This window comes from Apodemus sylvaticus, chromosome 6, assembly GCF_947179515.1.
Source record: "Apodemus sylvaticus chromosome 6, mApoSyl1.1, whole genome shotgun sequence".
Lineage (NCBI taxonomy): Eukaryota > Metazoa > Chordata > Mammalia > Rodentia > Muridae > Apodemus > Apodemus sylvaticus.
Genome location: NC_067477.1, coordinates 45,634,272 through 45,648,294, shown reverse-complemented (window position 1 = coordinate 45,648,294; position 14,023 = coordinate 45,634,272). Strand labels below are relative to the sequence as shown.

Below are 14,023 nucleotides of genomic sequence, written 5' to 3'. Positions count from 1 at the left end.
GTGCAGGTGATAGCCGTGATGGGGTAACTGGATGGATGGATGGATGGATGGATGGATGGATGGATGGATGGACGGACAGACAAATAAGGAAGAGAAGAAGGCAGGAGCAGGGGTAGGAAGGGATTTCTGATGGTCCTACTTTGTCAGTGTGGGTTGTATACGTAGTGACTTCCCTCCAAAAAGTAGCATGGAAAGAGAGGGCTAGGAGTGGCTTTATGGCAGAGAAACCTAACAAGCCCTGGCTCAGTCAGGCGATGTCAGGCGTCCTTGATGTGATGCAGTGTGAAGATCTCTATGCTTTTCTTCCCGGTGAACCATAATCTGTCTAATCATAAGATCAAATTGAGTTCAGCAGACTACCTGCCAGTGTCTCTCAAAACTACCAAGGTCTTCCAAAATAAGGGAGATCTGAGAGCCCATTAAGAAGCCTGGGAGGGAGGCGGGTGACCGAAGGCGCTGTGGCCTACATGGAAGTCTGTCCCAGAAGGGCACAGGGTGGAAGACAGAAATTCAAGTAAAGGATGCGGCATACGTGAGTAGAGCTCTTCCATTTCCTCCAGAGGGATCTTAGAATGTGCTGTGTGCGTAACTGAGAGGCTGAGCGCTGGCCTGGAGGTCATAACCCTGGCATTTAGGTCGCGCTGTCCCTGGCAGTCAGACAGCCACTGAACAGAGCATACTCTGGAGTTCAGGATCCTGTTTCTGTAAAACCAGGATTCTGTAAAACAGAACGTGATAGTGTACTCCTTTTGCAGTTCTGTTAGGAGATCCAAATGAATTCATGAATATGAAATACTTTGGAAAGCCTATAAAGTTCTAGATACAATGGTGTGCCTTTAGTTTTTAGTCTAGCACCCAAACTTAAAGGGAACAGGTATTAGAAATAAAGCTATTTCCTCCTTCTATCTAAGAGTTCCCTACCAAGGCGTGCAGAAAGTGAGCAGTTGTGTAGTGTGGATGCCTGGGAACCCTTTTTATGTTGTAGCAGTTTGAGTGCCGCTCTGCACCACAGCCATTGAGAGCACTTACACTGCCGAGGAAGTGCTACTGCAGTTCCAGCTTTGAGTCAGGAAGAACTTAAAGTCGGCAGCTCAGAGTCCCTCAGCTAGCACAGGGACCCCTCCCAGCAGGGGCTGGGTGATTGCGAGCTATAAAGCTCAAGCAAGGTTAGGAAGAGGTTGGTGCAGGGTGTAGTGATGGGCCCGCCACAGAACCCAGGCATGTCAGACGAGGACTTATTATTCAGGTTGAGTCAGGTGGTTAATTCCTGGAAAATGCTTTCCATTTTGCTATAAATGTATATCTGACCCGTTGAGGAAAACAATTGGTAAAAATGGACCCAAAGGGCAGAGAACTGCTTTATTTCTGCAAATAGCAGCAGTGAGTGATTACCGCTCAAAGGTCTCTTTTGTAGTCTGAAGGTGGTTCAGGCCTAGTCATCTGAAGCTGACGAGTGTGATTCTGTCTGCCCCAGACACTTCATCTGTCACAGAGTATTACAGAAGTATCCGTCTATTCTGGATAGAGATTACAACATTTCAAAACACAAGATCCTTTCTATTTCACTATTATCCAACCAACCTGGTGCTGTACTTTGTGATATGCTATTGTGTTGGGGACTCTTCTGGGACTCTAATGGAATAAAGATGTCTTAAATCCAGTCCTGCTGATTTCTCCTTTTTCTGTTCAAATGAAGGAAATCCAGACAAACTCATTAGTCTTTACTAATGAAAGGAGGTCTCTGTGGATATTCCAATGTCTGCTGTCCTGACATCTTTCTCTTTACTTAACTGTGCTGACCAATCGGGAGTCTACCTGATGGTCTTCTGTTTTTACATGTGCTTTGTTGGCAGTTAGTTGTATTGTTTTCCATGTTTTTATTTACTTTTTGAAAGTTTCATATGCTGTATTGACAAATGCTTATCCCTCCTCCAACTCCTCCCATATCCTCTTCCAACTCCTGATACTCCCGACTTCATGTTCTTTCTCTCTCTAAAACAAACAAACAAAGAAACAGGAAAACCCAAGCCCAAACAACCAGCAGCAGCTACAACAGCCCCGTGGAGTCTGAGGTATTGACAGCTACTGGGCATGGGCCTGCCCTAGCATGGGGTTAGTATCCCCAGTGTTATGCCATTGAAGACTGGTTTTCCCTCTCCCAGCAGCTACCAGTTGAAATAGCCTCTTGGCTAGGGATGGGACATTGTGCCAAGCTCCCCTTCTGTGATGGAATTCTGTCTGACTTGAGCTGTGTGGTTTTTATATGTGCATGCATGTGTGCATGTGTGCGTGTTTTAAGACAGGATCTCATTATGCAGCCCTGGCTGCTGGTGTGGAATTTACTAGATAAACCAGTCTTGCTTCACAGTCACAGATATCCTCCAACCTGTGCCTCCTTCCTAGTGCTGATATTAAAAGTGAGCATCACCATGTCTGCCAACATTATTGATTTGTTACTTTTGGTTTTTTTAGGACAGGGTTTCTCTGTATAGCCTTGGCCATCCTGGAACTGGCTCTGTAGTCCAGGCTGGCCTTGAACTCAGATATCTGTCTGCCTCTGCCTCCCAAATGCTGGGATAAAAGGTAAGTGCCATCATACACAACCTTAAAAACTTATTTTTATGTTTGTATTTGTGTGTGTTTGCCTCATGTATGTTAGTACATGACCAGAAGAACATGGCAGATCCCATGGATCTAGAGTCACAGCATCTGTGACGCACCTGCCCAGTGTGCTGACTGGGAACCAAACGTGAGTACTCTGGAAGAGCAACAAGTGCTCTTGGGCAATCTCCCAGTCTCCATAAATGTATATATTATACATATTTATATATTATATATTAATTATATCATAATTTGTTATATAAAATATAAATTATAAAATACATAAATGTATTCGTAAAATCATATACTTACATTTGTAATTAAAATACAATTATATCATTTTCCCTTTTTGATCTCTTATATTTGCCTCTCCCCTTGCTTCCAAATTCATGTCGTTTTTCCCTTGTCATTACACATACATACATACATACATACACACACACATATGTGTGTATGTGTGTATTATTATATTCCTAATAGAAATAAAACCTGCTCAGTATGTATAGTGTTACCTGTATGTATACGATTTCAGGGCTGACCACTTGGTACCGGATAACCAATCTGGGCTCTCTTCTCTAACTAGGGAAGATGATCTCTCCCACTCAGCATTCCTTAGTTGCCTGTAGCTCTTTGCCTGTGGTTGAGGCCTCTCCTCCTTCCATGTTAGCATGTCCATTAGTAGTGCCCTTGTTTTGGTCTTGTTTTAGACAACCTTGACAACTGTATTGATAAGAGTTTATGGGTGTTTCCTCATTGACATTTCTAGGACACAGAAATCTAAGCAACCTTCCTGTTCCTCTGGCTTTTTTAAAGATTGGTTTTATATATGTGAGTACACTGTAGCTGTCTTCAGACACACCAGAAGAGGGCATCAGATCCCATTACAGATGGTTGTGAGTCACCATGTGGTTTCTTGGAACTGAACTCAGGATGTCTGGAAAAACAGCCAGTGCTCTTAACCATTTCTCCTGAACACACACACACACACACACACACACACACACACACATACACACACACACATATATGTATATTACTCTGGGGTTGGAAAGATGGCTTGGAGGTTAAGAGCACTGTCTACTCCCCCAAAGATCCTGAGTTCAATTCCCAGCAGCCACAAGGTGGCTCATAACATCTATAATGAGATCTGGTGCCCTCTTCTGGCCTGTAGGCATACATGCAGTCAGAACACTGTATACATAATAAATAAATAAATAATGAATCTTAAAAAAAAAAAATCCTCCCACCCGGTTTGGTTAGGAACTCATTATGCTGAAACTTTCAACTCTTAATTCTGCTATTTACCAGCTCTTTATCCTTGTAGATGTCTTACCCAGGCTTCTCTAGAGAAATAACCTAAAGAGTCTGACTGTAGACAAACTATCGAGAGAGAGAGAGAGAGAGAGAGAGAGAGAGAGAGAGAGAGACAGTAAGAAAGAGAGAGAACAATTTATTTAGTGGCTTATAGGCTGTAGTCCAGCTATTCCGTCTACAAATGGAAGGTCAAAAATTCCAATAATTGTTCAGTCCACAAGGCTGTATATCTCAGCTGGTCATCCGTGTATGCCACAATCCCCAAGAAGCAGGCCCTAATGCCAGGGAAGAAATGAACGTCTAGGGAGAGCAAGCAGACACGAGCAAGCTTCCTTCTTCCATGTCCTTTTATAGGCTGCCAGCAGAAGGTATGGCCAGGGTAAATATGTATCTGCCCATCTCAAAGAGCTGGGACAGAAGTGGGTCTTCCTACTTCAAAGGTTTAATTAAGAAAAATAAATCAGCCAGGCAGTGATGGTGCATGCCTTTAATCCCAGCACTTGAGAGGCAGAGGCAGGCGGATTTCTGAGTTCGAGGCCAGCCTGGTCTACTGAGTTCCATGACAGCCAGTGCTACACAGAGAAACCCTGTTTGGAAAAACCAAAAAAAAAAAAAAAAAAAAAAAAAAAAAAAAAAAAAAAAAGGAAAAAGAAAAAGAAAGAAAGAAAAGAAAAGAAAATCTCTCACAGGTGTGCTCAGTCATTTGGATTTCACTTCATTCCAGATGTAGTCAAGTTGACAACTAAGAACAGCCATCACAAGCCCACCCTTGCCAGTTTGACACACAATCATATCTCCTCATGTTATACTTAATTACAAGCGAAAACAATAACCAGGTCATAATAATGCCTAAACATGATATAACTATCCCAAGTACAACTGCAAACACAATATATATTTAATGATATTTTAATTGTGCCAAACATGATATCACTATTCCCCATAAAGCTGAAAATTAATTGTAAATTTAGAATAGGTGGGGCTGTCACTTGAAGGGCATTCTTTTAGCATCTCAAACATAGCCACTGATAACTACCTTCCTCTACTCTCCATTCTGGATTTCCTCCACCTCGCAGGTCTTGGCTCTTTTCCTGGAGGAATGATCCACACCTTCATTCCTAAAGGGTGTGTGCCCTTTGTCATCCTGTCTGGATCAGGCTTTTATATTTTCCTAGTGACTTTAATCACAGGACATGGTAGCACCAACAGACGCGCTAAAGCCATGACTCTCAACCTTCCTAATGCTGGGACTCTTCAATACAGTTCCTCATGTTGTGGCCACCCCAATCGTGAAATTATTTCATTGCTACTTTATAACTGTAATTTTGCTACTGTTATGAATAGTAATGTAAATATTTGGTATGCAGAGTATCTGATACGCAATCCCTGTGAGAGTGTTCAATGCCCTCTAAGGGGTTGCGGGCTACAGGTTGAGGGTAACTGCCCTAGAGGATCTCCTATGCTCCCGACATAAGCTTTCTTACTCCACTGTGGGGAAGTAATCCACTTTCCCTCCCCGTAATCTGGATCCATCACCCCTCCTAACACTGTTATTCCTGTCTTAGCCTGTTGCCTCAAGGGCACCAGAAGCCCCAAGTGGCCACCGGGAGGTCTGAACTTCCAGTTCGATGGAATTGGAATGTTTGTTGTGACTCTGGGCAAGAGTCCTCCTACCTCTGGAACCAAAACTTCTATTCAAGTAGAACTTAAAGTCACTGGAACAGGAAGCAAACATTTTTTTACTGGGTCACTAGGGATGATAGTGAATGGGACTATTCTCTTTTCCACCCCTTGATTCCTGGACCTGTGGATCCTGGTTTCGGGAGAAACTGTATCATATATTGGACACCGATCCAAAGCACATGCTGCCTTTTGGAGATCCCCGGCCCAGCCCATCAGGCTGCTGCTGTGTACCTGGTACTCTGTGTCCTCAAACTCCTTTGGGGTTCTCTAGATAAATAGAACTTATAGAATGGATCCGTGAGGGGGGGGAGGCAGGATTTATTAGAATGGCTTAAGACTGTGGTCCAGGTAGTCCACCCAGATACCTTCTCTTTAGAGACAGACTTCTTCATGGAGTCAGTGTAAATAATGCATATAAATTACTCAATGCAGTGTGTGAATATAGTCTATTTCAGTAACTGGTATTTTGGATTATAGTGGTTAATGGTGTTTGCAAGAAAGTTCTAGAGTTTGGCTCAGTATTTCTTAAGGTGAGATGTAGCTATGGCACATAGATTATACTTTTTTTTTTTTTACTTATTTTACTATATTATACCCATTTTAGTCTGTATACCTCGGTCCTCTAAAATCCCTCCCGAGCTTGTCTGTGCAGAGCCCTCAGTGCAGTCCGGGCACCCCGTGCACAGCAGCATCTCAGCATGTCTGCCAGAGCTGCCTACAGAGACCTCATCCTGCTCCTCAGCGTGCCTGGGAAGTCTGATGAGAAGATTTTGTTTATTCAGGAAAGTGGGGGATTCTACTCAGTCTACACCTGAGGACAAAGGGTGGGAAAATGAGATGGAGAACGAAGGGGAACAACCCTTACTCCTCACTACAAAAATAGCATCATAAAAGGTCATCCTGCCTCCTAAGAAAAACTGGGCAGGTTCTGTCTGAAGCAAACGGCATTACCCCGTCTAAGCAAGGAGCCCACTTTCTACCATTCTTTTGCCCTTTCTGAGTCTGCCTAAGATCATACTGAAATTCTAGTTCTCCTTTGTGCCACATGGAAAAATCCAACACACCGCGCTGGCATATCACAGCCTAAGTTGCCGGTGGCATAATGCAAACATCCAGGCTAGCTGGACATCCAGGATAACTGTCTCAGTTATCAGATACAGTGACAGGCGCCATCAAGATGACGGAAAGCAAGACAAACAAAAACACAGCACCCAGCACAAATCCCTTTCCCATTTTACCACAGAGTTTGTCTCTATCGTTACTACTCTAAAATTAGTGCATGGTCCTTCTGCAGAAGAATCCATACACCAGCTGCTGGCTTTACGATAAGCAACCCAAATGGGCTGCATTTTCAGGAGTCAAGCCAAGGGCAGCCTTAATAGAAGATGCGTCCGAAGGTGCCCAGACTCCCTGCTGTACCACTCAGGTTACCCCTTTGACATGAAGCCCCGTCAGGGACAGCTGGAGCTGAAGGTCAGACAGTAGGTAGGCATCATCAACCTCAGTCCCGTGCTCAGTAAGACAGACCCTGGCTTTGGTAGTATTGGTACCTTTTCAATGTGCTTGCACTGGATGAGGAATCTGGGGTGTCCCGACAAAGCCGTTTCTCACACCTGTTCTTACACTGAGTACCAATCGTGGGAAAATTATAAGCTCTAAAGGGGTCGCTCTGTCCCCTCATGGAGGAAGTGAATGCAATCATGCCTCTGTCCTCTTCCATCCCTACCTTCATACAAGACATTAACTCAGTCATTCATTCATGCCTCCATTTGCCTTGTGCCTGGATTTATGAGCGTGAAAAGAACAAAGGTAGACCACAAACAAACAAAGATGTCCGTTTATAAGCCCGATGACCTGATTTCAATCCCTGACATTCACGTGGCAGAGGGAGGCTTTACATGATGTCCTCTGACCTCCACATACCACATCCCATATACATACATGTGTGAGAACATGCACATGTGTGCACACACTATAATTTTAGAAATTTAAATTGAAAGGAACCAAGAGAAGGATAAAGTGCGTCTGTGTTCCTGGTGACTGTGCACTTTCTACACCCTTGCTTTCGGTAAATTTGTCAGTTAATGTTTAATTAATTTAGGACCCACAATGATGTCATGTCTTCCCGACTGCAGACTGTAGTCTAACTGCCTCCTAATACACTCAGCCAAAGGGTTCTGCTGTCCTTTCCTTCTCTAGATTTCACTTTATCACCACCTTTTTTTTTTTTTGCTTGGCTCTAAAAGAGCCGTGAAATACTTCACATTTACTACAACTGTCTCTGCAGACCCTGACCACAGCCTCATCCGCACAGTAACTGGAGTATCCCCTTGACCAGAGCCACGCCCTCCCGAAGCTCAGGGTGTTTCCAGCCTCTCCATCCCACCACAGTTGTCACCACCCCTCCACCTCTGTCCAGAAAGAAGACACGGGGCCAGCAGGATGGTTCAGTGAGACAAGCCTAGTGACCTGCGTGCTGTCCCTAGAAGCAGCTCCCCAAAGCTGTCCTCTGATCCTCCGCCCATGCGCTCTGTTCATACACAGAGTGAACTACTTGACAGTTTGAGAAAGGAAGACACAGAGAGCCAGGCCTTCGCCACGCCTACCCTTTATTGGCTCTAAAGCAGGTTGGCTCTGGGACATTCACAACTTCTCAGACATCTCCCAGAAGGGTTTAGGAAGGTGCCATCATTCTGCGAAGGCCCAGAACCTACCCCAGACTTAGAGCCCCAAGTGGACTCCCCAAGAGCCTTGAGGGAGCTAAAGGAAATGGCCGGCAGGGAAGGCAAAGGGACGATATTAAGGGGATGCTTCAGTCTCCCAGTGTCTCCTGAGGAAGACTACTTGGGGGAGCAGTGGGAGATTCCCAGGCTGAGCCGCTCTCCTCTCATCTAGATGGCGACTTTGAGGAGACGTTTGATGTCAGGCTCGATGTTGATGGTTTGGAAGGTGCGGCTGTAGCGACGGAAGGGCTCCCCTTCTGGCCCTATGAGGAACTTCTCAAAGTTCCAGGACACATCTGAGCGGCGCACCGGACTCCATATGATGAGCTTGGGATCGGTCATGAGGGAGAACGGGTCGTCATAAGGGTAGGGCAGCTTGTCTTTCAGGTAGGCAAAGACAGGATGCTCGTTCTGCCCGTTGACGTCACACTTTTGGGTTAGACTGAAGATGGGCTGGTACCCACCCCCAGGGCGGACATACTTGAGGCTGTTCAGGATCTCCTCATTCTGACAGTTCTCCTGGATGAGAAGACAAAGGACATGAAGAAAGGAAGAGGGAACCTTCTTCCACACCCCTACCACAAACAAACCTCTCTTTCCTTTGTATGTACATGTGTGTGTTGCGCATGCGTGTGTTGCACATGCGTGTTTCTTCTCCATTTGCTCTGCCTTCTCAGCCCTTGTGTTGTGGGTCTTTGTATTTTTTACATTTATTTTATACTGAGTGCCACCATTGGGTCAGAGAACAGCTGTGAATTCACTTCTTTCCTTCCACCACATGGGTTCTGAGGCCTGCATTCAGGTCACCAGGCTGTGCCAGTGCCTTTGCCCATTGAACCGTCTCACCGGCCATGGCCTTTGGTGGGATGGTAGGCTACATCCAAAACTTTGGAAGCCATGGAGTGCCACGTGATTTAAGGAGAGTCCACTTTCACAAATTGTGCTCTAATCTCTACCTCTGCACTGTGGTGTGTGCACACCTTCACACACATTAAAATAAATAAATACAAATAAATAAATACATGCAATTAGAGACTCAGCAGTTTTTAACAGTTGCTTCAGACCCTAATCCACCCTGTGCAATTAACATAATGGTATTTGGTGCTTTAAGGAACCTTGAGATCAGACACAAGAAGAAAAGGAGGCACTTCTACCTGCCTGTACACACACACACACACCATTTTTCCTTTCCTCTGCTCTCATTGTGCTCCCTTCTGGCTCTAGGGGTGCTGAGTTATGACTCCTTCCAGCAGCTAGCCAGCCACAAGTGAGGGGTAAGGCTGGATCTCTGGTTTATCTCGGTCATCCTTCCCGTGTATATCCCAGATATCCTTCCTTTGTATATCTCAGATATCCTTCCTTCTTATATCCCAGATATCCTTCCCGTGTATATCCCAGACATCCTTCCTGTGTATATCCTAGATATCCTTCCCGTGTATATCTCAGCCATCCTTCCTGTGTATATCCCAGACATTCTTCCTGTGTATATCTCAGATATCCTTCCCATGTATATCTCAGACATCCTTCCCGTGTATATTCCAGACATCCTTCCTTTTTATATCCCAGACATCCTTCCTGTGTATATCTCAGACATCCTTCCTGTGTATATCCCAGACATCCTTCCTGTGTATATCTCAGACATCCTTCCCATGTATATCCCAGACATCCTTCCCATGTATATCCCAGACATCCTTCCCGTGTATATCCCAGACATCCTTCCTGTGTATATCCCAGACATCCTTCCCATGTATATCCCAGACATCCTTCCCGTGTATATCCCAGACATCCTTCCTGTGTATATCCCAGACATCCTTCCTGTGTATATCCCAGACATCCTTCCCGTGTATATCTCAGGCAACCCTTCTGTGTACCTTCCTGGCACTGTGAACTATGGTGACTCTATTTAGAAACTTAGGAACACCTGGCTTTCTTGTACCATTAAATCATAAGTAGAAACAGAATCCCTAAAAGATAGCTTGAGGCATACATGCTGAAGCTCTGTAATAATTTGACCCATTATCCAGAGTCAGAAGGTGCACATGATGTCCAGAGGAGGTGTGTGCATACTGCAGACCTTTCCCTTCTCCCATAGTCCTTTTCCAATTTGCTGATTAGAAACAAGCCTTTAAATAATAAAATTGTTTATATTCGCACACTATTTCCACATCTCTCTCCTTACTTTTCATGTATCTTATTCCATGAGCCTCACAATTAACTTATGAGCTAAGTCAACTTATATTAAACCAACACATGCGGAAACTCAAACAGAAAACTAAGCATCTCTTTCAGTGGTCTCAGATCCAGTAAAGCGTAGAACCAAGGCAGTAGGAGTTAAGGACTCCCAAGTAACTGACAGCTTAATCCCAATTGTCTGTTTGTCTGAGACGATTCTTCAGGCCAGACTGGCTTCAAACTTGCTGTAGTCAGTGGATCACCTTGAATGTCTGACCTTCCTGTCTCCGTCTCCCAAGTGCTGGGATTATAGGCAAGCTATCACAAACGGCTTATGTGGTGCTTGGGATCAAACCCACGGTTTCATGTAGGCTAGGCAAGTGATCTACCAACCAAGCTATATTCACAGGCTTATTTTTGAGACCTTGCTGGTAAGCCCAGGTTAGCCCCAAATTCACATCAATCTCCAGCCTCCACCTCACACCATCATCCTAGGATTACAGGAATGTTTCACCATGCCAACTTAGTGATTCTTAATCTTCTATTTTCTCCACTCATTCATTCAATAAGTAATTAATGAAGTACCCAAAGACACAATGGAGAAATCCTGAAGCAACCCTCATGGACTATTCTGGAAAGACAGTAATAAAAGTCACACCCTCAATATTTAATCTCAGACCATATCTACTTCCCTGTGATGTTTCGCATTCACCTAGACCTAGATGAAGCATGCCCTTCAAGTTCAGCTATCCCAAGACACACTCGACCCTTTCTTTATCTCATTCAGGCTCTGCCAATCAACTCCTTGGGCAGAACCCAAGGGACTCCTCACCTGATGTCCGAACTGGTTGCAAGGGAAGCCGAGAACTACCAGACGCCTGGGAAAGCGACTTTGCAACTCATTGAGCTGGGTGTAGTCCCGGGTAGTTGTTCCTCAGAGTGATGCCACATTCTCAATCAGCACGGCCCTGCCTCGGAACGTGTTGAAGTCTATCTTCTCCCCATCCAGGCTGATGGCACTGAGGTCGTAGAAAGACTTGGCAATGTAAGCCATGGTGAAGTTCAGTGAACAGAGCCCAGCTGTCCCCTGCTGTGCGAGCTTCCTTAAGACCGTCGAATGGGTGGGAAGAAGGAGGAGCCGGGAAGGACAGTGAGGATTTCACAAAGGGCCTTTGAGCATTTCCAGGATGACTTAGCAAAAACAGGTACCCACCTGCGAACTGTTTGAACAGGCTGTGGCTCCTCCTATTTACAGTCGCAGAACAAAGCCGCCTGCTGCCCCACCCTACTGGCAACCTGAAAAGGGCCAATTTGATATCTATGAGCAGATGTGAATAATTCACTCCTTGCTGGAAACCAGAGCCTTAAAGGTCAAGTGGGGAGGAAAAGAAGGGAGGGAGCATGCAAGATTGACTTCTGCTTGCCCCTGGCCGCAAGTCGATTTTACCTGGCACAGATGTTTGTTTCAGGAGCTGTGGGAGGTCAGAAGTGCTTGGATCTGAATTGAGTCAGGTAGATTCTCAAACAGAATCAAAGGGACTCTTAGGAGGAGAGTATGTCATTTTCCAATACCTCCGATTGCGCCAGGCAGAGGGACAAGGTTGTGTTTGTCTGTGAAGGTTTTTTGGTGAGTGATGTTTCTTGTCCTGGAGAACACTGAGGTCTTTGTCCCTGTACTGTAGCGTGTCCTACATTAGGACCTCCACCTCTGTTCCACGTTCCCAAGCCAGACACAAGAATGGAGTGGAGTCCTTGCAGGCTTAGTGATCAGGAGTCTCAGAATGGATGGTAAATTCTGTGTAGACAACTGTACCTATCTCCCTCTCAGACGAAGGTTCAGTCTCTGAGACTTTCTGGAGAAGGCTTGTGTGAATGTGTGAGCAGCTCCTCATAGGAGGCAATGCACATGAAGGCAAAGTAACTGTAGTTCCAGGTGGGCCACTAAGACATCTTCAAAGCAGGTCGTGTATGATGGGGTATCTTTGGCCTGCTGAGGGTTGTCTTTGGGGCCCACTCTTGGGAGCTCAGCAGCTGGAAAGACTATTATAATGCCGCTCCATTATCCAAGCATTGGCTAACCAAATAAGGAACTTGTCAGAAACACTTGATTTCTCCATCAGTAAAACTAACCCTTGGGTTTATCCTGGCTCTTTTAATAAAGCCAATGTTCCCAGAGAGCATTTTCACAGGTACATATCCAATGGAAGTTGTCTCCTAGTTCAGAGTCAACAAGTGTGGCAACTGGTCTTCTGAATCTGATTTGTTGGGAGACAAAGAAACTACTTACCAGGGAGTTTCAGTCTCTGAGACTTTCTGAGGAGGCTTGTGTGAGGTGAGCAGGGAGTGCTGGTCACTTCTGCTGCATAGCTTGTTTAAGGGTGCCGGGCTCACTGTCTTAGCTGACAGCTCCCTAAAAACAAGCTTCCTTTATCAAGTGGGAATGGAGTCTTTTGGTGCCATAAATGGTGGCAAGAAGTCTCCTGGGGCAGGACAGAGTCCTTGGACACAGCCAGTGAATATTTCTACCAAGCTACAGAGTCAGAGGGACTTGGCAGTGGTCTATATAAGAACTTGATAGTAGTCTGCCAGGTTTCTCTGCCCTCTGGAGCTTTCTCCAGCACTGGGGCTTCCAAGGAGAAGGATGGATGCCTTTTCTTTGCTGCCCCTTTGCAAGCCCTCTTCAGGCAAGTCATGAGTCTTGGCATGGCTTTGTACTTCTTCTTCAAGAAGACCCATGCCCTCACCGGTCTCCGGGATGTGCGCTTCTCACCGCTGAGTTAAACTGTTGAGGTATTCCTAAAATATCTGTCCACAGGTATACACACTGCCGCTGCTTTCCTTATAGATTTGGGCATGCACCAAGTGTGTTCCCTGTGGCTTTCTGCAACAGAATGATCGTCCTTTGCCTTAATAGGCAGAAAAGCCTAGGTGGGCCGTCCTCAGTTCTGATTGTAAAAGAGAGTCGCTTGCAGAGATTTTTCTAGATAGATATTTCAAAGCTTTTCCATCTACACTCTAGATTCTAGGAAGTCCAAGGGACAGATTTTCAGTTATAACTCCGCTATTTCCTTGGAAGCCTTGGTCGAGTCATTAAACCTCTGAGAATCTGTTTCCTTATCTGTTGGACTCATAGATAACCACTCCCTCCCACACAGCAAGTGTTCAGAGTCCAGCAAGTGCTCTCTAAAGTGCAGTGGAAATTTAGGACTGCCACTGTCCTGCTGTTTCACCTCTTCCTTCATCCTCCTACCCACCTCGGCTAACTCCAGCATCTCTGTACTGCCAACACCTCACCTTTCTAGGTTCCAATCCAACCTAGGCTCCCATGGGGTATTTCATGGAATATGGAGAATGCCTGTGCTTGCTCTATTCTAGCAAATCTGAAAGATTACCTAATCCTTCCTAAAGCCTCCAGGAAGGACTTTCCTGATCTAGCCATAACAGATGGCCACCATCTTGGCTTTAAAGACCCCCATGATGTCCAACCTCCTCCTAGTCCTCCCCCTGCTTCTGTGAGCTCACAGGTGGGC

The 14,023-nt window shown here is 45.3% G+C and overlaps 1 protein-coding gene across 1 annotated transcript; it reads right to left on the bottom strand.

The window, feature by feature from the left end:
- Nucleotides 1-8,489: 8,489 nt before the first annotated feature.
- Gpx2 (glutathione peroxidase 2) lies at nt 8,490-11,547 on the bottom strand. The gene is made up of 2 exons (XM_052185611.1): nt 11,326-11,547; nt 8,490-8,840 (listed from the first exon to the last, which is right to left on the bottom strand). The coding sequence occupies exons 1-2, from the start codon at nt 11,545-11,547 to the stop codon at nt 8,490-8,492; spliced, it is 573 nt and encodes a 190-aa protein (XP_052041571.1).
- Between the last annotated feature and the right edge of the window lie 2,476 nt (nt 11,548-14,023).